At 42.0% G+C, this 23036-nt stretch overlaps 1 protein-coding gene across 1 annotated transcript; it reads right to left on the bottom strand.

The window, feature by feature from the left end:
- Positions 1-470: 470 nt before the first annotated feature.
- LOC104533960 (prolyl 4-hydroxylase subunit alpha-1) lies at positions 471-20907 on the bottom strand. The gene is made up of 9 exons (XM_010192718.1): positions 20804-20907; positions 19799-19895; positions 17144-17295; positions 15705-15842; positions 12420-12659; positions 11053-11243; positions 10345-10521; positions 6439-6509; positions 471-593 (listed from the first exon to the last, which is right to left on the bottom strand). Exons 1-9 carry the CDS (start codon positions 20889-20891, stop codon positions 482-484), a joined length of 1266 nt encoding a protein of 421 aa, XP_010191020.1. The 5' UTR covers positions 20892-20907; the 3' UTR covers positions 471-481.
- Positions 20908-23036: the final 2129 nt, after the last annotated feature.

Below are 23036 nucleotides of genomic sequence, written 5' to 3'. Positions count from 1 at the left end.
GTAGACAACGTCCACAGCCTTCCCCTCGTCACCTCGTCATAAAAGGAGACAGGATCAGTCAAGCAGGACCTGCCCTTCCTGAACCCATGCTGACTGGGCCTGATCGCTTGGTTGTCCTGCATGTGCTGTGTGATGGCACTCAGGGCATCACATTTGCAAGCCTCCAATCGACTGGGACCTCCCCAGTTAGCCAGGACTAAGAATAGTATTTCTTTTTTTAAATAAGAAGGAATTACACATTCACTTCAACAAACAGCAGGAGTTTCACTTACTGCGTGCTACTCTGCAAAGATAATTTTTGTTTCTTCCTGCCTGTAAAAAACCCACTCCATGGCCTGGAATCAAACCAATCATCAAATTAGCCGGCCTAGGGTTGAATGAGCTTGTGTGGCCTCCTCACCACCACCACCTGAGTGAACACGGTGCTGCACACAAAGCATCCAAAAGGAAATGCCAATTGACATCTGCCGTCATTCTCGTCCTAACAGTTTACCTGCAGTTCTTCTGCTGTGGAGACATCAAGTCCTGTTAGGTCCTGTATCCTTGTGTTGATGCGAGATACCACAGGGCTTTCATATCCAGACAACCACGCACTAAGGGGAGGGGAGGGGGGGTGGGAGATAAAAATTAATAAAACATGGCAGTAACAGGCAGTAAGCTAGCAGTACAAGTGCGACGTTTGGAATTACTTCACATTTGAGAGTCATTTTTTCGTACTTTTCAAGCATTTGGTAGGATGGTCAGAAATATTTCCAGAGCATTACTAAGGCCTCCAGTTAATAAACACGTTTTCTAGAAAGAACACTTACAGCACTGGTTTAAAGAAGCTCTAAAACTGAAGCCCTTAATTCCCATAGTGGGCTACCAACTGACTGAAAATGTTCCAGACAGTGAGATTTGCTTCAAGATGTTTTCTGTAACAGGCACAAAACACATTTGCTCTTACCCACTCCAAACAGCTAATTTAGACCCCACATTTGATGCATTTTGAAAGCTGAGATGCTTTAGTGTAGGCAGAGTCTACGTGACTGTAACTCAGCTCTTCCACATGGCACATGCACGCTGTGATCTGTCCTTTCACATTACTTACTGTGCAATGTTGCTAAAAATCATTAAGAAAACAGTTAAATAACGCATGAAATTCTGTACTATTTTCCCTGTTGAACAATTTCTACCAAAACAGCCTATTACAAATTTGGTATTTAGCACACGTTTAAGGTATGCAATTGCTTTTAAGGAGGAAGAAATAACTTTTTATTTAATTTTACCATATAAATGTGAAAGGTCAGCCTCATAGTTCCAAACGCATGTTCAAACTGCCTCCTACTTTAAACTGGAACTTTTCAGCTAGAAATACTGCAGTTAAAATAACTGGCAAACCAGTCAGCAGGGCAAGGTGTGACCAGCCAGTTCTACTTGAGAATCGCTGCCTTCCCCCAGACCCAGTGCAGCATTTCCTACTCAGTGGCTTCTGCTCGAGAGCTGCATGACTGGGAAGCAGCTGAGCTGTGTCTCCAGAAGTAGCCACAGCCCAGAACAGCGGTGTCTGGCAGAGGGGCACAAGCTCAGTGGAACCACAGCTCATCCCTGCTGGACCCTTCCCATCCGTGAACACAGCCAGTGGCTTACGTGGAAACAAGCACACACAGCTCATCTCTTTAGAAGGTAATTGTTTTGTTCCTTTTAAAAAAAAAAGTCAGTTTTATCTACAGTGTCTTTTTTAAAAAACAACAACAAAACACCACTCGTCTGCACACAACACTGCCTTTTCTTGCTGCTTTACTCATCCCATTCTAGGTAATGCACCTTCATTTTACCCGCTCCTCTCTTGGCGTGCTCACTGCCCTCCCTGGTCCTTTTCTCTGTTCACCCTGGCAGACCCCTGTGAGTGGCTAACGTGGATGTTAGTACTGGTGATTTGTTTTTCCTCTTTTTTTTGCAGGAAAACAGAGACAGCCACTTCTATCTTTTTTGTAGCATCTGACTCATCCTTTTGGGCTCATCAGTGGTTCCTGCTGCTTTTACAAGACTGTTGGACAGAAATACCTAAGCCCAGAGCCTAGCTGGTAAGTACATCATAGTATTTCTACTCAAATGGACTTTCACGTCTATGCTAAATTAAGGTTGTTATCTTTAATTAAAAAAATTGCATTAAAAAAATTGTATTGAAAATAAAATTGTATTAAAAAACCACCAAAAAGCACATTGCATGGGAGGAACAGTAGCATGACATATGACACAAGGCACTGACACAGGTTACAGAATCTCTACGATCATTTCTTTTAATGACAAATGAACTACAGCTAAAAGAAAGAAATGTGATTTCTCAAGACAGACTTGCACAGACACAGACCGAGATTCACTGACTGCTGAACACTGTTAGTGTAAGGAAGGGTTACGATGCAACCTGCTCTGATTTAGGGTGATAGGAGAACACAAACACTACTTATATGAAGCATTTGGAAAAAAAAAATAAGCAGCTCTGCAGCCACATGCCACGCAGCCACGTTGGACACTCACAAGCAATCCTAACCTCACACCTAATACACAAGAAAAGCCCCAACACAGCCATTAGCTTCAAAGTGCAGTCTTCAGCTACCCCTGTCCAGCCTACACCTGTCAGCTTTAAGGGAAAGAAGGAAAAAATAAAAACAAAACAAAACCCAACAAATCCACCAACAAGAAAAGAAAAAATGAAGCATTCTTACGATATTGGTTATTTAGAATTGCAATGAATGATTTCAACTGGGAGAATACTACAGCCTTTCATGAAGGGAAAGTACTATGTGTATTTTTTAAAATAAAGTTAATTGCCCAAGGATACAAAGAAAGTCTATGTAAGGTGGAGGAAACACGAACTGAAACCGTACTTTGAGTGCCAGCCTGGTTGCTGAGCAAAACTCAGGGGGAGGCACACAGTGCTGAAGAGCTTCACACAGAGCTGCAGTGTGACTTAACCCTCCCAGTGCCACGAGATCTCCTCCTGCAAGGGCAGAGCGCTCAGGAGGGCCTGCAGAGCCCTGCACCAACTGTCCAGCTTCAGGGAGTCTCCGTGCCACAACAAGGGCTTCTGAGCCTGCAGGCTTTGCCTAGAGGCCTCCTTAGAACACAACAACCTGTGCTGCGCTGGCCTCTCCTGTTGCTTGTCTCTGCCTTGGGCCTTTGCTAACATCAATCTAAGTGTGTGCCTAGTTCAAGCCCGTTTATAGCTTTATTCTCTTCACACAAAGGAATTTTCCCTGCTCTTGTCTATCAATTAAAAAAATAAAATCCCTCACCAGTGGTGTCTGTGATGCAGAATTAACAGCCATGGATTGTGCTCAACAAACACGTTTCTTTTAATAAATGCACAGTCCGAGGTTCAGCATGATTCAGGAAATGCACACAGCTCTATTCTTTAACGCACATTTGTAACATTAAGGTGCTGATCTGACAAGCTGCCTTGCATGAACTGCATTCTGTCGTATTTTTGACCAGCTGACATCTATGAGTCCATTATGGGCACAGAACTCTGTAACCAAAAAAACCAAACCAAAACCAGACAAGCCTATTTCTGGCAAGTCATAAACATGGCAGTTTTAGACTTACAGGAGGATTTGGTATTTCCTTAATAACCACCACACCAAAACCCCAAATTCCCTGACTACAAAGGCATAGTATTTTGGTGTCCCATTTGGCTTTGTAAAAAGACACCCGTGAACTAAGCTAATACGTTCTAGAAATTGAAATGAGAATTTCATTGGCACGCTGAATTCATGCCAGGGGATTGCTTTTCTTCTTCCTTACACCAAGATCTGGCCTTTAACTCTTATAGTCATTACAAACGGCTAGCAGTAATTACATTTACTCCTCCCTCTTATAATTCTGTATTGGGTCACTTATTAAATGTTTATTTATTGGGTTACTCATTAAATATTTAATAGTACAATACTCACATATAGAAATCATTTTAGACTAAGCAGCATATTAGGAATAAAAACTAGACAACTGTCCAAAGCTATATGACATACAAGTGCTTACAGGCCCCAAAGCTCATCTCCTCCAGCTGCACTCACTGTTCTGGTACCAGACGTTATCAACCCCACTTTTGTAACAGTCATTGGTCAATCAAAACATTGGCATTTCTGTTTAAAAATGTTCTAAAATGTACTTAGTATGTAGAAAGGACCAGTAGAGATGCAACAGGGAGTGAATAAAAGCACAGCCTGGTATTTCTGAAGTGGAAACTTTAACATCATATGCTATAAGCTCCAACTGGCTGTTGGGAGGAGAGAAGGACAAAAAAGAGCTTTAAAAGCAGTGGCTGGGTTTGTTCCGGTGCTGCACGCAGCACGGCTTGACGGTGCTCCTCGTACCGCTGGCAAGGTGCCCCCTTTTATACAGCCTGCCACGTACTGCACAGGAACAGTAGTCCTCTCTCAGAGAGGAATGCTGTAATTTAGAAGGGCATTTGCTAGGAAAGAATGTTTGAAGGGTGAAAGCAGTCATCTATTAAAAACATAAAGCAAGCATTTTTTTGTTTTCAGGAGCAGTGATTCATCTGGAATCCAAACCAGCTCAAGCAGCCCTCACAGAAAGATGTTTCTACCAGTGACTCTGCACAGAGGGGTTCAGTGATCCAGCGTTAGCAACACGATCCCTTCTAAAGCAGTCAGGCTTGGGAGTTTTGGGGTGGCTTTTATCTCCTACTATAGATTTAGGTGTCAAGTTCTCTTTTAAAATCTATACATCCTAAACAATCTGCACATGGAGGAATGCAAAGGCAAGGGGGAACACAAGAAGTAAAGTCCCCTTCCACCCTCACATCCATTCCTACCCTCAAAAAATTGTTGTCACTAACTTCACAGTGTGCTGTGCCCCATTTACCTGTATGGTTCTTTGCAATTCTAATTCCAGTTTCCAGTGAGACAGAGAACTAAAAATCTTAGCTCAGTAAAATCTGATGTAATTCTGTGAGTTTCTTTGGTATGTTGGAAGTCCCAGACTGCCACCTTTTTGAGCACCAAGCCTTAAACATTTAAGGGTGTCATTCACCAGGAACAGGACGTTTGGCTCTACCCCAGGCAGCAGCGCTCAGCAGACAACACTGCCCTCGTGCTGTATCAGAGTCCCTAGGCAAGGTACAGCACATGGTTAATTCCAGACTAAAGCCCCATGAGATTCAGCCATTCTGTCATGTCACAAAGCCAGTAACAAGGTGATGGCAACGGGACCTGGCTGCACCATCAGGCACACACAGTCAGGAGGGCATTGGCTTTTAATGATGGGTGGTGTCTAGCGCTGGTTTTTCTGACTGTGGCATCTGCAACAGTCTCAAGGCGCAACACTTCCCACGAATGAAAATCAATACTAAGTAAAAAGTTCTTTTACTAAGGATCAGCTGTTTAAGTAGGAGCCAAGTCTGCCTCTCAGTTTCATTCAGTGATCTGGTCACCTTCTCCAATTCCTCTTATTAGCACATCAAGTTTGACAGAAACCAGGAGAGTATGTTCAAATGCACTAACGAGTTTCTTCAGTAAATGCCCCAGAGCAGTTCCCAGGACTAAATAAATGGTTTATTTAAAATACGCAGTCACAGATAACTAAGGTAGGTAAGACACGGACAGACTTTAAAATTAAAAACAAAAAAGCAAAATTAAATGCAACACATGTCAAACAGGAAAACATATGTTCCTGAAGTCGTTCTGGAGGGGGCCTGTGGAGGTATTTTTAAGGAGCAGACAGGATTCCCACTACTTGCGTGCTCCTAAAGGTTCAGGGCAGTCTTCAATGTATAAGAACAAACGTTTTCAACTTGCCACCTCTTGTAACAAGCGTGGCTTTAAGGATCAGACCAGCTACAATGGTTTTCTCGTTTCCATGGGAGTTATAATCATTCTTGAATCAATCAAGTTGTCTTTCAACAGTATTTTGAAGCACTTTTATCTTTCTAAAGAAATTCCCAGCTAAATAAAAACCCTTAAGCTACTAGCCATTCTAATTTCAGGGTTGTTTTTCTTCAAAGCAGCTGAAACAACACTAGTTTTCTATTCAAGCTCCTTCCAATCATTTAAACAAGCAAATCCTTTCAAATCATCAGCCAGCTTTAATTTGCACTGCTCCCATGAATTGGAGCAGCTCATCAGTGCCTAGTTGTAAGCAAGGATCAATACTGGAGGTTAGTGGCCGAGGTGAGCTACAGACACAGCTTTATGCACGGTGGGTTAGTGGAAGCAGAACGTGGCGCGGCGCTAGCGTTTTAGTACAACAGATGCACTACACAAGCCATGCTCAGCAAAAGAGGGCACCTCCATCTTGGAGGTTCTTTCTTCTTCCACCTCTTTCTTCTAAAGAGAGACTAAGACTAGAAAAGCTATGCAAAATCCTTCTTTGCCCCACGTTTAGATGAAGCAGTAGACTTCCTCAGACTGGGTATACCTTTGGAAGACGTTCCCTTACCTCTTAGAGACTCTGTAATGTGCTGTGGTCAGTTTCCCCGTCTCAGGGTCATGAACAGTAGCACGGCTCAGCTACAAAAAGAGAAAGGACAAGGGCTTACCCACCTAGTCGGCTGCTTTTTTGCCAAGCCACAGGTGTTTGAAAGGGTTCCGATTGGTCCGGATGGTATGCAATGCTCTTAAATTAGCAATATTAGAAGGGCAACAGAAGCTGTAGCTGCCACGTCCAAATCAGAAGAAATTGGTTGGAAAAATTTGGTTGGATTGTCCTTTCACTTTTTTTCCTCCTTTTTTTTTTCCTTTTATTTTTTTTCTCCTTTTTTTTTTGTTTTAAACTAGAGACTTTCTGCAAATAATTTATGATGCTGAGTTTCACAGCCAGTTTCTCTTCACCCAGAAGTTTAACTCCTTTCAGAATTTTGGCTGAATGCTGATGGAACATGCGGACAATTTTTAATCACCACTACTAAAACCAGGGGGGCGGGCAGGGGGCAGGTGGTTTCTTTTACAGCCAGCCAATTTTGGAAAACATTGGCTAAATTCAAGACTCAGAGTAGTTAATGGACAAGCTGGAAAGGACCAGGAGCCCAGTGACAAGGAGCTTGTGTTCTGCCAGACTTGTGTCAGCAGGACGTAAAAGAGCCCAGACAGGAGAATGGGATTAGTTCGGACAATGAGATGCTGTGTGACTAACGAACGTGTGTTTTGCAGGCCACACCAGCTGTCACGCACGGTAACAACTTCAAGCATAACTTACACATGTACAGGCACTTCAAGTGGTCTGACAGATTTTTACTAGGTAAAGGAGAACAATTTTGGGTTGGTGAGATCAGCAAGGGGGAGGGAATGTAAAAAAAATTAATAGGTTCTACTGAAGGTTTTGCAGCATCGCGTAATTTTTACACTGACTGTAAAGACCTGCTTCTCGTACAGATCATTTGAGAATGCGTGCTGGGGAGGTGAGAAAAAAAAAGTAGAAGAAATCAAAATATGCCCCCAGAACTTCTAGCTGAAGGAAAAGACTGAGAAACTCAGCAGTAACAGCCTGTTACAGATCTGCGTGTAATAAGGCAGTGGACTACAAAGCCAAAGTTGGCTTTTTAGACCACCTCTTTTTTCCCCATAATGAGCAGAATGTACGCACTCATTACGGGCCCAAAACATCTGGCATAGAGCTCTCTTACCTTTTGCTAATTCTGTAATGTGCCGTCTCCAAGGCTCCCGTTATGGGGTTTGAAATGGTGGCTCGCCTCAGCTGTGAAGCGAACCATCAGAACAGTTGCATTACAAAGCACATACTGCATCACAGCAATCCGACCATTCAGAAGCCTAAGGGGAAATACCACGCAAGCCCCCATGCCAGCCGCCCAGTCACCTTTTGCGGTGGTTTTTTCTTTTATGGAGGGAGTGGAAAGTCGTAAAGCAGTGATGAAGAAGGATAGGGAGTCTCCAATTTTACAAAGAGAAGGTTTTTAGGAGTTTTTGGTATGGTTTTTTTTATTATTAAAATGGAGTTAGAGAAGATCGAGTTTTCCAGGAAGTGATGTTTCCATTTCTGTAGCAAGAACAGTCGGCAGAATAAAGTAAACTAAAAGCTTTCAATTCTTTCATACTGCAACAACTGCTGGAAGCAGTACAATATTACAGCACAAGTACAATTGATCCTTTGTTAGCTCTCTGTCCTGCACATGTAAGAGGAGTTTTAGAGTTAAATTGAATCCAGGCAACACTGTGACCTTGTGTAAGCAGCAGATGAATAACCCTACCTTTTTGATTCTTTCTATACCAAAAGCAGCACCAAATTCCTTTTAACCATGACTGCCAACACAAACTGTTTAGTCCATAGATACGTGTCCAGTGTATTCCTGAGTTGTACAGAGTGCAAACTCTTGGTTCAAGGCTTTCCTTTTCCTCTGTTGCACTCAGTTTACGTAACGCCATTCCATCCACGTTAATAATGTAATTCAGAACCTTACGTGCGCCCTTTAACTTTGTTCATGTACTATCGGACACCATCCATCACTCGGAACCGGAAAGGTTGAGCTGCAGAGCCCACATTTTGGAAGAGGCACAAAAACGGCATACCAAGTCCCAAACAAGTAAAGGTATTTTTCTGTTGTTAAAATAAGTAAATCAAGGGCTCTCCATGCCTACTAACAAGAACAGGTACTGGGAACTCTTTGTATGGAGCCTCTGATCTCATGCAGATGCATGTAAGAATCAAGGCACAAACTACGACTCCAGCGAGACTCCCACAGCTGAATAATAAAGCTTCGCCCTGCCAGCTTACGGCGCCAGCACAACAGAAGGCTGGGCACATCAGACAGCACTGTCTTCTGAGAGGCGGTGACGGTAACATCCTAAGCATCGCAAACAAGGAGATGACCTTTTGGTCTCAAAAAACACAGTCCTTTTGCTACACTCATTACTGAGCCCTGCAAGGCCTTGGTAGGAAATATGCTGAACACTTAACTGCATACAGATGCTTCTGCATTAATGAGCTATGAATCTCCAAGTCTTTACCATGAGCCAAACATCTGATAGGAAAACAATTATCTCAGCAAGTTCAGAAGTTAAAACCACCACGTTCACAGGTTTTTCTTTTCAGTGCTGAGACTTCTACTCCATAAAGAAGTAATTCAGGCATATTCCACGGATGTCATGCCAGAGCTTTGCAGTAGCAAAAGGGCTCAATCATCGACAGACAAAACAACTTGGGCTCTGATTTTCAGACTTGCAGCAAGGCTGCCTGACAGGAGAGCAGATAGGTAAGGTTTTACAGGTAAATGAAGAGAATTGCTTGTATTTCTCACTTACAATGCATCAGCCTTCAGGAAGTTTTAAAACTGCTGCCAGGCTATCTAGTACTTGTTGAACAGCCTCATCCTCTCTGTGCCCGTATACAACCCACAGCTGGTTCACTTTGCAGCAGACCGAGCTAACACTTTGTCTCATGCTTAATACACTTATCCCCCTGACCTCCATTTGCTGAGCTCTCTCTGGATGAAAATCCATTTAGGCTAAAACCGAAGAAAAATGCAGGAAAGCTTTCTACAAGTTTAAATCTTATTTTAAAAGTAACTGGTAACTGATGGGGAAAAAAAATCAATTTAACTACATGTTCAACACACATGCTGAAGTGCATGCAGAGTCGTACCAACTGGATACAGAAGGCAACTCCATCAGTTTGCTGTTTGTCTTGGACGCTCCTCTTTGACAGTTGAGCTGCCCTGGATTATTCTGCATTCAGAAACAAGAACCTCCAGATCCAGTTTCTGAAATAGGATTTGATGAGCTGGCATTGTGCATCAGAAGCTGAGTACCACTGATTAAGTATTGCCCTTTTAAGGCTTTTTCATCTGCAGGCAACAGGGAGAGCCTGAGAGACAGAAGTCAGTTTTACACTGAATACAACCACTCATTCCTGTCTATACAGTAACGTGGCATTCCAGGACCAGAGGAATGGCTGCCTTTCCCTAGGCTGCACTCTTCTGCCTGTCACAGCTTTGGCAAATAGACTTAAAAAAGAGAAAAAAACCAAAACCAGGAAACCAAACAAAAACCAGATGACAGGAATCACTTCAAGGGAACCTCGCTGCAGTACATTTATTTTCTGTTGTAGAATATTCTCCACCTTATCTGAGACAGCATGCACGGAAACTGCACCTACTGGGAGAGGCTGACAATCCTGCACTGCTGTTACCTGGCTCTTAATTACACAGAATTTAGAGCTTCCCTACTGTGTCCATGGAAGAGTGTCACCAAGAGCGACAAGGTGAGAAAAGCAAGGTGTGAGCACATTGCACGCACATCTGCATTCAAGAGGAGACAGAATCACACACACTCACACAGAAAACTACACAAGGAATTTAAGATTCCAAAAGGGAAAGACGTGTAAGGCATTTACCCTCGGCTTTGCTAGTTCTTTCACAGTTTCAATCTCTTCATCGGAGATGATGTCAAGGAAGCGAACAATTCGAGGTTTGTCCCACTCATCTTCCTGTTTGACAGGGCCCAGAATGTATCTTGGATTCCTGTTTCCATCATAGTAACGGCAGAAGAGTCTTTTTTGTCTCCGAGGACTCTGGAAGCAAGGTGGAGCAAGAGATAATCAGAGCACTTCCATATGGCATTGATACCTCTAAGAAACAGATGATGTCCTGAGAACAACAGACAGGAACAATTCACTTCCCCTACGTTAATGTTATGTTACAAGTTAAAGAGATGCTCTAAGTTTGAGAAATGAGTACTTGCAGCACATTAATGTTACTCTAATACTGCAACAAGCAGTACTTTATAGCCCTATTAAAAATAATCATCACTAAAACCCTACCCTCATTCAATTCATATGTAGATCCAGACTTCCAGCATCCTTATTCAATTAATTACGATTATGTAGTGCATCAAAGTTAGCAAGCTGTGCCTGTGGCAGTATTACTTTTTGTCTACTGGACAGAATGAAACGGGGAAGAAATCCAACACACGCTAATCCTCAATTCTACGCACGCAGCCAACTGCTGTAACAATTTCCTCGCTTTTACACCACATACAAATTCTTGGCATTGTTTTGTTACGGTTGCTTTCATACGTTTTAAAACAGTCTACTCCACTTTACCATTTTGAGACCCTCCCCACGGCACAGCATTTCGTACTTCCTTCTCTCAGGTAGGTAATCCTTTTTCTTAACCTCAGTTTCCTTCTCCACCTGGTCTTCTGAATCCGTACTGGACTTATTTGCTTCTTTTTCTTTAGCCATGATATATTCAAAATATTTCATGTTCCCGTTTGCTCTCTGATGTTCAGGATCTGTTGACAAAGAAACAGACAAGTATGACTGGCTAGTTTCCAACTTGCAAAGAAGTATCCAGACAAGGCTATTTACAAAAGAAAATGAAAACAGATGCACACTACTGCTTCTCAAATAGAAATTAGAAACATTTACTCTGGCCTGAACACATTCACAAGATAGTTAAAACTCGGAGCTAAGCTGGAAGCAATGCTAGCCTCCAGCATGCACATATCCTTACTCAGCTGCAGGGAAACACACGATGAGCTTTCAGACCTAAGCTCAATCCATTCAGTTAAGAAACTGCTTACTCTGAGGCCTGGATCTTCAGCAGGCACAGGTGTCCTAGCACTATGAAAAAGGGTTTGGGCGTTCCAGCCAATCTCATCAGAGAGGGAGAGACAAGGGAGCAGGACAGGGAGAGAGCTGGGACAGCATGCCTGGCTTTACACCCAAAAACTTCCCTCATGGGAATTCAGATTTCTGGTGACAAAGCTTTTATGAATCACTAAACTTACAAAATTAGCTTCAGTTTCTTAATGTTTCTCACTGGTCTTTGCTATATTGGGTTTAGTTCTGAACTTCCTACAGCATCCTTTAGACAGTCGATCAGTGGAATATTTATAGAAGCATAAACAGTTTTTGTATTTCATAAAATTGACAATCTTAGCTGTCTTGCATTCTGTATTTCTTATTTTTCCAAGTTTTTAATCTCAAATGTGCTTAATTTGCATTTCAATAATCCGCACAGATTTTGGTATCACCAATTTAGTTTCAACTTCAACAATTTTTGTTCTTGTCTGTACCTAAGAGGCAGTAATCTCAACGCAGGAATGTAAGATACAGTAACAGAACCAAATTTGAGGCAGTAATGACTAAGACAGGTAAGCGGTTAGAAGCTTACAGTGACAGGAAGCAGAAAATACTTCAATAAAAAGGAGCAATCCTTAACCATGCTGCTTTCTGATGTGGTAGCTGACACTGTAATTGTCCATCTAAAAATATGGTAGCAAAATATAATTTATAGGAATACAAGTCTTATTTTGCTGAGAACTACACATCAAGATGCTAATGGTAATATCAGTAATAATCCATACGCAAGTCAGAATACAGGTAACCACACTCCTCAGTACAAATCCATAGGCAGCAACACAGAGCCAGACCGCGGTGACCTGTGATCTCTCTCTCTCACGTACCCAGTTCCAGAAGGCGTTTGGTGAGCGTCATGGCTTTAGCCAGGTCCCCCTGCTGATACACAGCATAACTCAGGTAGTCCAGGATGTAGACTTTATCTGCAGAGGACACTTCTCCCTCATCCAGCTGTTTCAGAGCTTGTTCCATCCAGAGCTCAGTGTGGTAATAGTCAGCTTCAGTGTATGCAATCTTTCCCAGCTCAAAGCAATCTTCAGCTGTTAGAAAGGATTTGTGCTTCACACCTGTATTTAAAATAAACCAAACCAAACAGAATTTACACAGAATTCCAGACCAGTCTTCAAAGTAACATTCTGCCAATTCTTATTCTTCACAGTACAGTTTATTTCTGTTCACATTGCGGTCTTCAACATCTCCCTTCTGTGGTGGCTATTTGTTGAAGGCTCAGTTTAAGTATTTAAAGCCTGTAAATCCTTGGCAGAACACACAAGTGGTTAGATGCAGCTCTCCATTGCCAGAATACCAGCAACTAGCTAATGTCTTTACTGTTAGTGGAAAATAAAATAAAATAAGCCTTCCTTCTTCAAAACCCCAAACACTTCGAGCAAGAGCAAGAGCAAGCCAAGCATGAAGTTTCAGAAATCAGTTTTCAAAGACATTGTATTATGGCTTTCAAGACATTACTGAAGCACATCTTCTTAGTGACAATTTCGTGGGGGAGGGAAAAGAAAACATCAGTCAGTAAATTCCCAGCTGCTCAAGATTTTTAAGTCAGTCATTTTTAGAAACATTTGAAGAGACCTCTGAAAGATTAAAGCACTAGTGAACAAATTACGGATTCCTATTTTTGGCACTGTAAATTGAGACCCACTGAAAAACCAAATTTAATCTTGTAAAAAGGAAACAGGACCTGCCAGTTTTACAGCTAAAATTACACTGTGATTACATCGTAACACATCCTGAATTTCTAACAGCAGCTCCCACAGCTGCATTCAAACAGGGGAATTCTTCTGTTGAAGACATCCCTTAAGAGATTCAATAGCTGGAGACAAGTCCACAAAAAGCAGTATCCCCCAGAACTTTGATTCTCCTCACTAATTAAAACACCTTGTGGTCCATCCTTTGATGGCCGATTATTTCAAGTTTCTGAGCTTGAGGCTGCAAACTCTAAAGTAATGCAAAGATTAGGGAATGGGTGCAATGGTGGTGGTGGAGTGCTCTCAGACAAAGAGATGCTCTGGAATGGGTAACAGGATGCAGGACCATAGCCTGGCACATGCAGAAGCAACATAACATCCCACGTGAAAAGGCAATTTTTAAAAGGCTGCTTGAGACAGCAATCATCAAATAGGGTTGATAATTAATATAAAGGAACAGCATAGCCTGTAATGCCGGAAGGAGAATTAATAAGCGATACGACAGTAAAGTTTTTGATCAAAACTTGGCGACCTGACCAAACAGAAGTTCCCTGGGAAAGAAGACAAAGAGCACAGACAAGTGATCACGTGGGATATTCCTCTCTGGAGCTGTGTGCAGGCCAATCTATTCTCTTTTATACTTCGCAACTTTCAGGTTCTGCAATTACACTTTATTACGCAGTCTGGACACTTTATTGCTTCAAAAGCAGCAATAAACTACAGCCCACCTGAGGTACTTTGTCTTGTATTTTTGTGCTGTTTGAAAAAATGGACTGCTTATTGTAGTAGAATGAATCTGTGTGTCTTTGACAGCCTTGAACTAGACCCAAAGCAAAGTTCTACATCACAGCATATAAAGCAAATTACCCTTAATTTTATTAGACATCTGACCACAATGAGCGCTTGCAAAAACACAGATGGATTGTACAGAGTTGGTGTTTTGCCAGCTGGCACAGTACTATTTTCAAACAGAGGAAACAAGGAAAACTCAGCAGAGAAAGACTCTTCCAACAAGGAAGCAGTGTGTCTTCTCCTGCATATAGATCTATTAAGGATTACCTCAGGTAATGCCACATAAGCTCAAGCTCTGTCTTTTGTTGTTGTTCAGTTCATACACTCCATGAAGTTTAAGCTCAAAGAAACTTCAGGCATTCCCAATGTGAAAGGTCCATCTTATCAGTGAGAGGGAAGGGGACACTTCCCTCTACTCGGCCCTGGTGAGACCACATCTGGAATATTGTGTTCAGTTCTGGGCCCCTCAGTTCAAGAAGGACAGGAACTGCTTGAAAGAGTCCAGTGCAGAGCCATAAGAATTACTGAGGGAGTGGAGCATCTCCCTTATGAGGAGCGGCTGAGGGAGCTGGGTCTCTTTAGCTTGGAGCAGAGGAGACTGAGGGGTGACCTCATTCATGTTTATGAATTTGTAAAGAGCAGTGTCAGGAGGAAGGAGCCAGGCTCTTCTCAGTGATGGCCCATGACAGGACAAGGGGCAGTGGGTGCAAGCTGAAGCATAGGAGGTTCAACCTGAACATGAGGACAAACTTCTTTACTGTCACAGTGCCAGAGCATGGCCCAGGCTGCCCAGAGAGGTTGTGGAGTCTCCTTCTCTGCAGACATTCAAAACCCGCCTGGGTGACCAGGTCTGAGTCATCCTGCTCTGGCAGGGGGGTTGCACTGGGTGAGCTTTCAAGGTCCCTTCCAACTCCTAATATTCTGTGATTCTGTGAAATTATAGAATTGTTTTGTTAAAATGCATTACATTGTGCAATAAAACAACGTATCTGCCGGTGCACAACTACTTCAATGGAAGGAAAATCCTCACCCAGGCAAGATTTCATTGCTATTGACTTTTCTATTAAAAATCTATTAACACTAAATTATCTTACCATAACTAGAAGATGCAGACTTCAACTATGAAGAAATCTTCAAGTTCTAGCAGAAGCAGAAAACTAGCAGAGTGAGGAGAACAAGATGAAGAAGAATCTCAATTCAGAAAGAAATGTGGATTCTGCGCAGTGTGTTTTATCCACATGACAGTGTGCTGGCAGAAGAAAGCCCATGGGGCAGGAAAGCCAAGTGGATGGAGTTTCCAACAGGATCAGCATAGCAACAGACCCAACAGTATGCCAGAGTGGGTCAGCTCCTCCTGGGCTCCTCTTCACCAGCACAGCCAGAAGCAACAGGTTCCTCTCGCTCAAGGTGTGGCAGAATTAAAACTGATACCTACATCAACCTCTATTCAACAACCCACATCACACCACTTCTCATAATTTTTTAGCTAGCTCAAATGTTTTCCTATTGTTACCTTCACGCTACACAGTTAAACATAACAGAACAGAGTCCAATGATTTGTAATTAGGATATTATTAAAAGTTCATAGTGTCTTCTGAAGATAACATTGATGACTCTTACCTGGAAGATTCCCTCTTGAGAGAGTGTCTGTGTCCAAATTGTATGTGTCTTGAAGCCGCAAGAGGGCTTTTGCTGCACCGGTCTGATCTTCATCGTTTGGGAAGAACTGCCGCTGGATAGTCATGTTGGAGATGAAGCCTGGGAAAGGCAGTGAAACACTTGACCTTCTTGGTCTCAAGAATTCTATAAGTTCTACGCATGAAATTACTCCCTGCTCCAGAGAAAGCTAACACTTCAGGAAAGGCCATTAATTAGTCAGGAAGAGACAACAGCCCTGTGAGCACCAACAAACACTGTTAAGGACAGTACTCTTCAAGACTGAAGAGGCACTGGTTCAGATTTCCTGCTGGCAGGTACAGAGCCTTTTCAGTCAGCATATTCATCCCTCACAGCAGCAACAGGGAAGCTGAATTTGCTAAATCCCTGTCACAGACCAACCCTGGGTCTTTTTTGAAAGCTCTACTTCTTTATAATTTCTTACTACAAACCTACACCTGTTATTAGTTGCTGTGACAGATTCTCACAAGTCAAATATAATCATCCCAGCTTCCTTGCTGCTAAGTGTTTTTCACAATCACTACATGTCCTGTTCCCTACTGAAAAGCTTCTACTTTTGCTGAAGAAAAGAGGCAGCAAAGTGTTTACTACACTGGCAGGTACAGAGCCTTTTCAGTCAGCATATTCATCCCTCACAGCAGCAACAGGGAAGCTGAATTTGCTAAATCCCTGTCACAGACCAACCCTGGGTCTTTTTTGAAAGCTCTACTTCTTTATAATTTCTTACTACAAACCTACACCTGGTATTAGTTGCTGTGACAGATTCTCACAAATCAAATATAATCATCCCAGCTTCCTTGCTGCTAAGTGTTTTTCACGGTCAATTACTGCATGTCCTGTTCCCTAATGAAATCTTCTACTTTTGCTGAAGAATAGAGGCAGCAAAGCATTTACTACACTAGTTCAGACCATTTACACAAGTGCTCGCTCTCTGCCAACATGCAGGTTTTGAATCATCACACCTTAACAACTTTTGGCATATCAGCAACAGCAGCACTTGACCACACTCAGGGACAGCCCTGCGTGTCTTGCAGTCAGAAGAGTTTTGGTCCCTGTTTCCTGTTCAATGGAGTCAGCACACTTGAAGATGAAATTTCCTAAAATACTACTTTGCAAGAAGTAGGAGAGTACATGAAGAATGCCCTGATCCCTTGCAAAATTTAAAGCATCCATCACTGTAAACGCTGCAGTTTTCCTCTTTCTTTCTAAAGCTCAAATGATAGCACACTGACAGCAAAATGTCAGGTCTTCTAGCATTACTTTTTATGAAGGTACCTCTAAAGCAGACTTACAGCTCTAATCCAGACTACGACACGTGAAAGACATCGTCAAGTTAAGTACAATTACAACATGATCTTTGTTCTTACTACAGGCACACTTACCATCTGACATGTCCTTCAGAACCAGGTTCTCCAGCTCACCCCACTCTGTATTAAGCCGCTTCATCAACTTGAATGCATTTACAGGATGTCCCAAAAACCCCTCTGGGTCTTTCGTAGCAGTATCTGTCAGCTGATCCAATTTCTCTGCCCATCTATAGCAAAAAATACACATTCATTGAAGTCTCTTGTAAAAGTCTGCCAGTGCACTATAAAAACTTATTTCAAGCTACTCAACAGTCTTTGCTAATGAAAAACCCAACACAAATTGCAAGCTTTTACATTTTCTATATATAAAGCTCTCCTAGAGGGAAAAAAAGGGGCTTTTTTCCTTTCTCTTTTCTTTTTAGATCTTTTTCCTCAGCTGCAGCCTAATTCTCGTGTTGCTCTTGTGGTCTTTGTTAGAACACTTCAGAATGAAATCCTTCCTACCAAACGCAGTATGCTGGCACTTCCATTATGAGTTTTCATGAAGAACTAACGAAAGACAAAGCTTTACCCACATTTTTAATCTTTTAGTTTTAAATGCTCTTTTTTTCTAAAGCTTACAAAAAGGTAGTTCAATGCTTGTCTCAAATTATTTTACTTCTAGACACACACTCTTAAATCTATGATAGGTCCCTTGCCTCCCTCTACAACACTGCCTTCCACACCATAAGCTTGTATTAAGCAATGTGTAGCTCCCGCACTCCCAAACGAGGAGTCCAGATCAATGTGCTGGCACTACAGTTTGGACTCCACAAACCTCTCTAACACAAAATGTATTCACAGCTCCAACACACTCTGAAACAAGCACACCTTTCAACAGCTACTGCTGTTCATCTGCCGTTTTAATGGAAACATCTGGGCAGTCTGCTCCGGTCAACAAGCATAGCAGTCATGCTATAAGCACCAGCACTATGCTACTACATGTCTGCAAAACAAGCCAACTTGCCCTCTCTATCCGAAACAATGCAGAGACAGAACATGTAACAATACCCTGAAAACTGGATAAATTAACGTTGAAACTGCCACACCCCACAGGTAATACCAAACATCAGCACCAATATAAAGCAAACACAAAATCTGTAGCCTGGAGGGAACTCTGTACGTAAGCCAGCATTCAGCTTGTTGCAGAATTTGGTTATGCCTGAATTAAGTTTGCCTGCTTTACCTGACACAGGTACGTGTCAACAACTGTTCAAGGCGCATTCGCTCTTCCCACATTGCCCTTAGTTGTTTTCCTACATTCTGACAGCCCCTGCCTGGCTTCTCACCAGCAGCAATGCAAGTGATGCGGTCCCCTCCAAAATTGAGTGCCCAAAGGGCTCCCATGGACCAACTCCAGCTTCCAGCAAGCTGACAACTGAAGAAACCAGTTTTAACAAATTGTGCATTCACATTACACTCAATTAAATCCATCCTACATTTCCCACTGTGTGACTATCAAACCTAACAAGTAGCTGAAAGTGACTGCAACTGTGAGCCACAAGCACAAGACCAACACGGCTTTCAAGTAGTTTGTTTCATAAAAGCCTCAACCACAAGCCACACACAAGGTGTGAGCCATCCCCCGTATTTCAGTGAATTACTGACTTTCACTGAGTTTAAATCAACACAAACTACCAATATCCTTCAGCCAAAGCACAGAGCCCAACAAACACAAACAACGCTGGCATTTTTTCCAGGTTCTTCTGGCTCTCTGTGACAGTTATTTTAACTTCTCTAACCTGACAGCAAGCACTGCAGATATAAGAAAAACAGCTGCAATGCTTACACAGTAAGCTGCATTTACACACTTCTGGATGTCCAATCAGCATGCTGCCACCAAATCTGTAGCTGTAGAGAATACACTTACAATGTTCCAAACCTGTGAGCAATTCCAACTTCATATTTTAAGTGTTAAAAACAAATATAGTCTGACAGAAGTATCTTTCTCTCTGGATGGCAGAATGTAACACACAAAGGTTAAAATAAAATTAATGCATCTATCTAAAACCTTTTAAACATCCTCGTGACAGATTTAGACATATTTTTGAAAGCCAGGAAGCAGTCCTGTTCAGTAATACAAAAGTGTTTATTTCAGGCTGTGAAAATCTGACATATTGGGCTCTGGTCTTCACACCTATAGAACAGAGCAACATAGCAATGGCAATGATCAGATCTCTTGGTTTTTTTAAAGAACAGTATGTTTTATTTTGCTTTATTTTACTTTTAAATCTAAACAGCATGTATAAAGAAACTCTGCTCTTGTAGTGTGTTATTACTATTCATTAGTTGGCCACGTACAGCCATGCCAATGCTTTTTAGAGCTTTTGTATCTAGTGTATCATTGCAGTCCTTGTAACACTCATTTGGAGACTTCTTGAGTTTTAGTTTTCACTAAGCAGGTTGCCATTCAAAGAACTACATCCCCTTGGGAATTACGTGCAAGCAGAAGTCCCAAAGTGAAGGTATCACACAGAAAGTGGGTTGATTAGATGTCATCATTAGAAAGCAGCATAAAACAAACCAATGGCTCGGAGATAATAACTTGGGACAAAAAGCTGGCAAAAACTGCTAGTTTAAGCTTTGCCTCAGAGGAAAAATTCCACAAATTTAATCAGCCTTGGGAAGCACTTTTTACGTAAGAGTGGACTCAAATTATTAACTATTAGCATTATGAAACAAGCTGCTTACTTTTTGATCTGTTCCAGCTTGCTTTCTTCTGCCTTGATATAATCTTTCAGTGACACCACCAGATCTTTTTCTGTATTAATTAAGTCCGTCATATGACCTAGAAAACAAATTACTTTGGTTAGACAAGGAGAAACAAAAAACCTGAGAACTGAGAATTAGAGGTATTCTTCTTCTTGTCTACTTTATTCCCACCTTCAACTCTTTCTTCCCCCAAATCCTTCTGCATTTGCTTAAAAAACAAAAAAATTTGAGTGAGGCGGTCTGCCTTTTTTTTTCTTTTGAGAAAAATCTCATGTTGGACCAAGCTTGTTGCCATGGTAGTTAATGTAATATCACATATTTATTATTAGAACTAATTTAGGATCCATTTGGAAAAGGAAGTAGGTTGCAATAGAGTAAGCTTTCATCCAAACATACGTAATGTAGAGCAAATAAAGACAAAGCTACAGAAATATACAAAGACTTCATGTTTGATATACAGTACTAATCCAGCGTTTTATTTTTAAGATTACTTGCACGACTTCAATGGGTCTCCTAAAGAGGCTCTATTATTAGTTAATAATGGCTTCATTTCCTGCAAGGAGACAGCCGAAGTGGTTCATCACGAAATTATACAGTCCACAGCTTCAGCGGTGTCACAGGCCATCAGAACCCAAGAGAAAGTACACTGACACACTGTTATCATTATGTACCCTCAGCAGCTGTTTTGCTTGCTTCTACATACGTGTAACAATCCACACCAAAATTTTGTTTACAAGTCAATACCTGTAAGAATACATAATAAATACAAAGCCTAGCCTTGGACATTAGAATGACCTGACTGGCTTAACTCAAAGCATGTTTCTCCCAAAAAAGAGTCAGTAAGGTCTTGAGAATTTGTATGTGGATTTAGTTCTGTACCAGTTGAAGCCTTGCATGCCATTAACACATCATTCTAGAATCAGTTTTGAGAGCCATCAAGAAATTCTTTCAGCTATGCAGCAAAAACACCGAAGCATGTCTCACCAATGGAAGTGAAGAAGTCTGTATGGGCATAAGAAAAAGGCAGCAGAAGTCCAAGGGCCACAGTGTACCAAATCTCGTGGAATGCCATAGTTCAATAGCTGGCAGCTCACCACGTACCTATGAAAGAAACAAAGTAGGTAAAACATCCCTATTGACCAGAGAGTTGAGTATTGCCTTCAAGACAGCTTATTCTCTCAGGGTAGCCACTAGTTCTTGAGATAGCAGAATCCTGATAAGCTTGAGCAGCTCTCACAGAGGACTGATGCCTTTCTGCAGACTTTCTTATAGTTTCGTCTTGTGTGGAAAGAATGAAAGAATAGCTTGGAGACAGGGTCTTCACAAGCACTCTTCATCTTTTTGACATCTAAGACGCATTGTGGATAGAACTGCTTCACAGAAAGTACCAAAAAACCCAAGACAAAGCACTGGGAAAAAAAAATATAAAATCAAGTTAAAATACATACTACCGAGTTCATGCACCCAGTGAAACAAAATGTTTCCTTTGATCAGTCAAAAAGATGCCAGTGTGGAACAGGTCTAAAATGAAAACCCTACACAACCAGTCCATGGAGTAAGTTCATTGCATGCTCCTGCTCTTCAGCTGCACCATCATGAAACCAGCCTCCACACTTGATACAAAAGGCTCCACTGTCAGCTGGTTCATAGTTCGTCCCTGCATAAATCCACAGCAGGCTCACAGGCAGTGCTTTCTCCCACAGATAGCTGCCAAGCTCTCAGCCTTTCAAAATCCTGAACCTTTTTAACAGCGTGGGATTTCCTCACTACTGCATACTTTAAAAGTAATTATGCTGTCTTGGAATTCACAAGATTTACTCTTTTTCAAACACGAAAGCTTAAGCTCTCATGTGGTGTATTTGCTCAGAAAAATGAACACAACTGCATGTACTAACAAACTGTTTTACGGCTCTTCCAACAGCAAGACAAATAACAAAGAAAATGTAAACAAATGGAAAATAAACCCACATCAGAAAGCAAGTCCAGCTACAAAGTGGTTCAGCCCATTTAGGGAAGAAAACAAGATGCTTTTGACCAAGGTGACAGTACTGATAGTGAACAACATAACACCAGGTGTGCCATTCACAGAAGGAATGTGTAAACAAACAAAAATCGGGAAAATGCAAAAGTCACACCCAGAAAAATCACCCCAACCACAGGTGGAGGCCTTAACAGGAAACATTCCCTTCACTCCAGAGTGCAGGATCTCTTCCCACATCGCACCTGAAGGGTCAGGAAGCTGTGCCCTCCTTTCCTTTCCACCTCTAGCACTACTGCCTTCTAGCAGTACTCGGGTTTAGATTTACTGACTCCATGGACTGTCTCTTGCATAGGGCAAGCACAGTTTCACTGGCACTGAGAGCAACACCAGGAAACTCCTAAGAGCCTAGGAAAGCAGCACAATCTCCAAGTCCTGTAAATCATCTGAAATCTGCATGGCCAAAATTGAAGAGCTGAAACATTCTGACACATCCACTGGCTGAAAGCAGGCTATAAAGTAAACGTTTGGTAAGGGCAGCCTGAAGTTTTGCTTTTCCCCCAGTCAAGTCAGGCGTGTGAGCCTCACCAATGCTCTTAATGCTGCCCACAGCAACATTCCTCACCTCCTCCTCAGGCAGCCAGACAACAAGCTAAACCAGGCCATTTCAAACATAACTAATCTAAAGAAAAAAAGAGAAAAAAATTCCCCAAAAGCTCATTTCTGCTACAGTTCACTGTATAGCCATGTAACATCCATGCCAGCACAACGGAGCCATTCGGAGGCAGGAACTGGCAGCCAAAGACAGCAAAGCAAGGCAAAATTGTTGTTTCTGGTAGCAGCACATGTTTAACCCATTTATGAAACTCCATCCCTAAACATAATGAACAAATACACAACCCTCCAGCCAGCCTGTAACACTTACCTAGTTTTGAACATAAACCAGGGATCCTGGCAACATTTACACAACTGCACCTCCCTCTTCTGTGCCTAATGCCAGTCTCATTAAACAAACGCTCCAATTGAGTAATTGCTGTAAACTAATGGGTCACACCTGGAAGCATGTTTTCTTACTGGCAAGTTTCACTCTTAAAAGGAGCTGTATCCACATGCTCAAGGACACTGACGTGTACCTGCACTCCTATTAAAAACACTGCTCAATTCGTATTTTGCTCTGCAGAAAGCCAAGTGCGTCCTGCTCATTCAGCACTCAAGCTAATACATCTGTGGATCAATTAC

Source organism: Mesitornis unicolor, unplaced genomic scaffold, assembly GCF_000695765.1.
Source record: "Mesitornis unicolor isolate BGI_N332 unplaced genomic scaffold, ASM69576v1 scaffold2349, whole genome shotgun sequence".
In the NCBI taxonomy this organism is placed as follows: domain Eukaryota; kingdom Metazoa; phylum Chordata; class Aves; order Mesitornithiformes; family Mesitornithidae; genus Mesitornis; species Mesitornis unicolor.
This window is presented reverse-complemented; position numbering and strand designations above follow the sequence as displayed.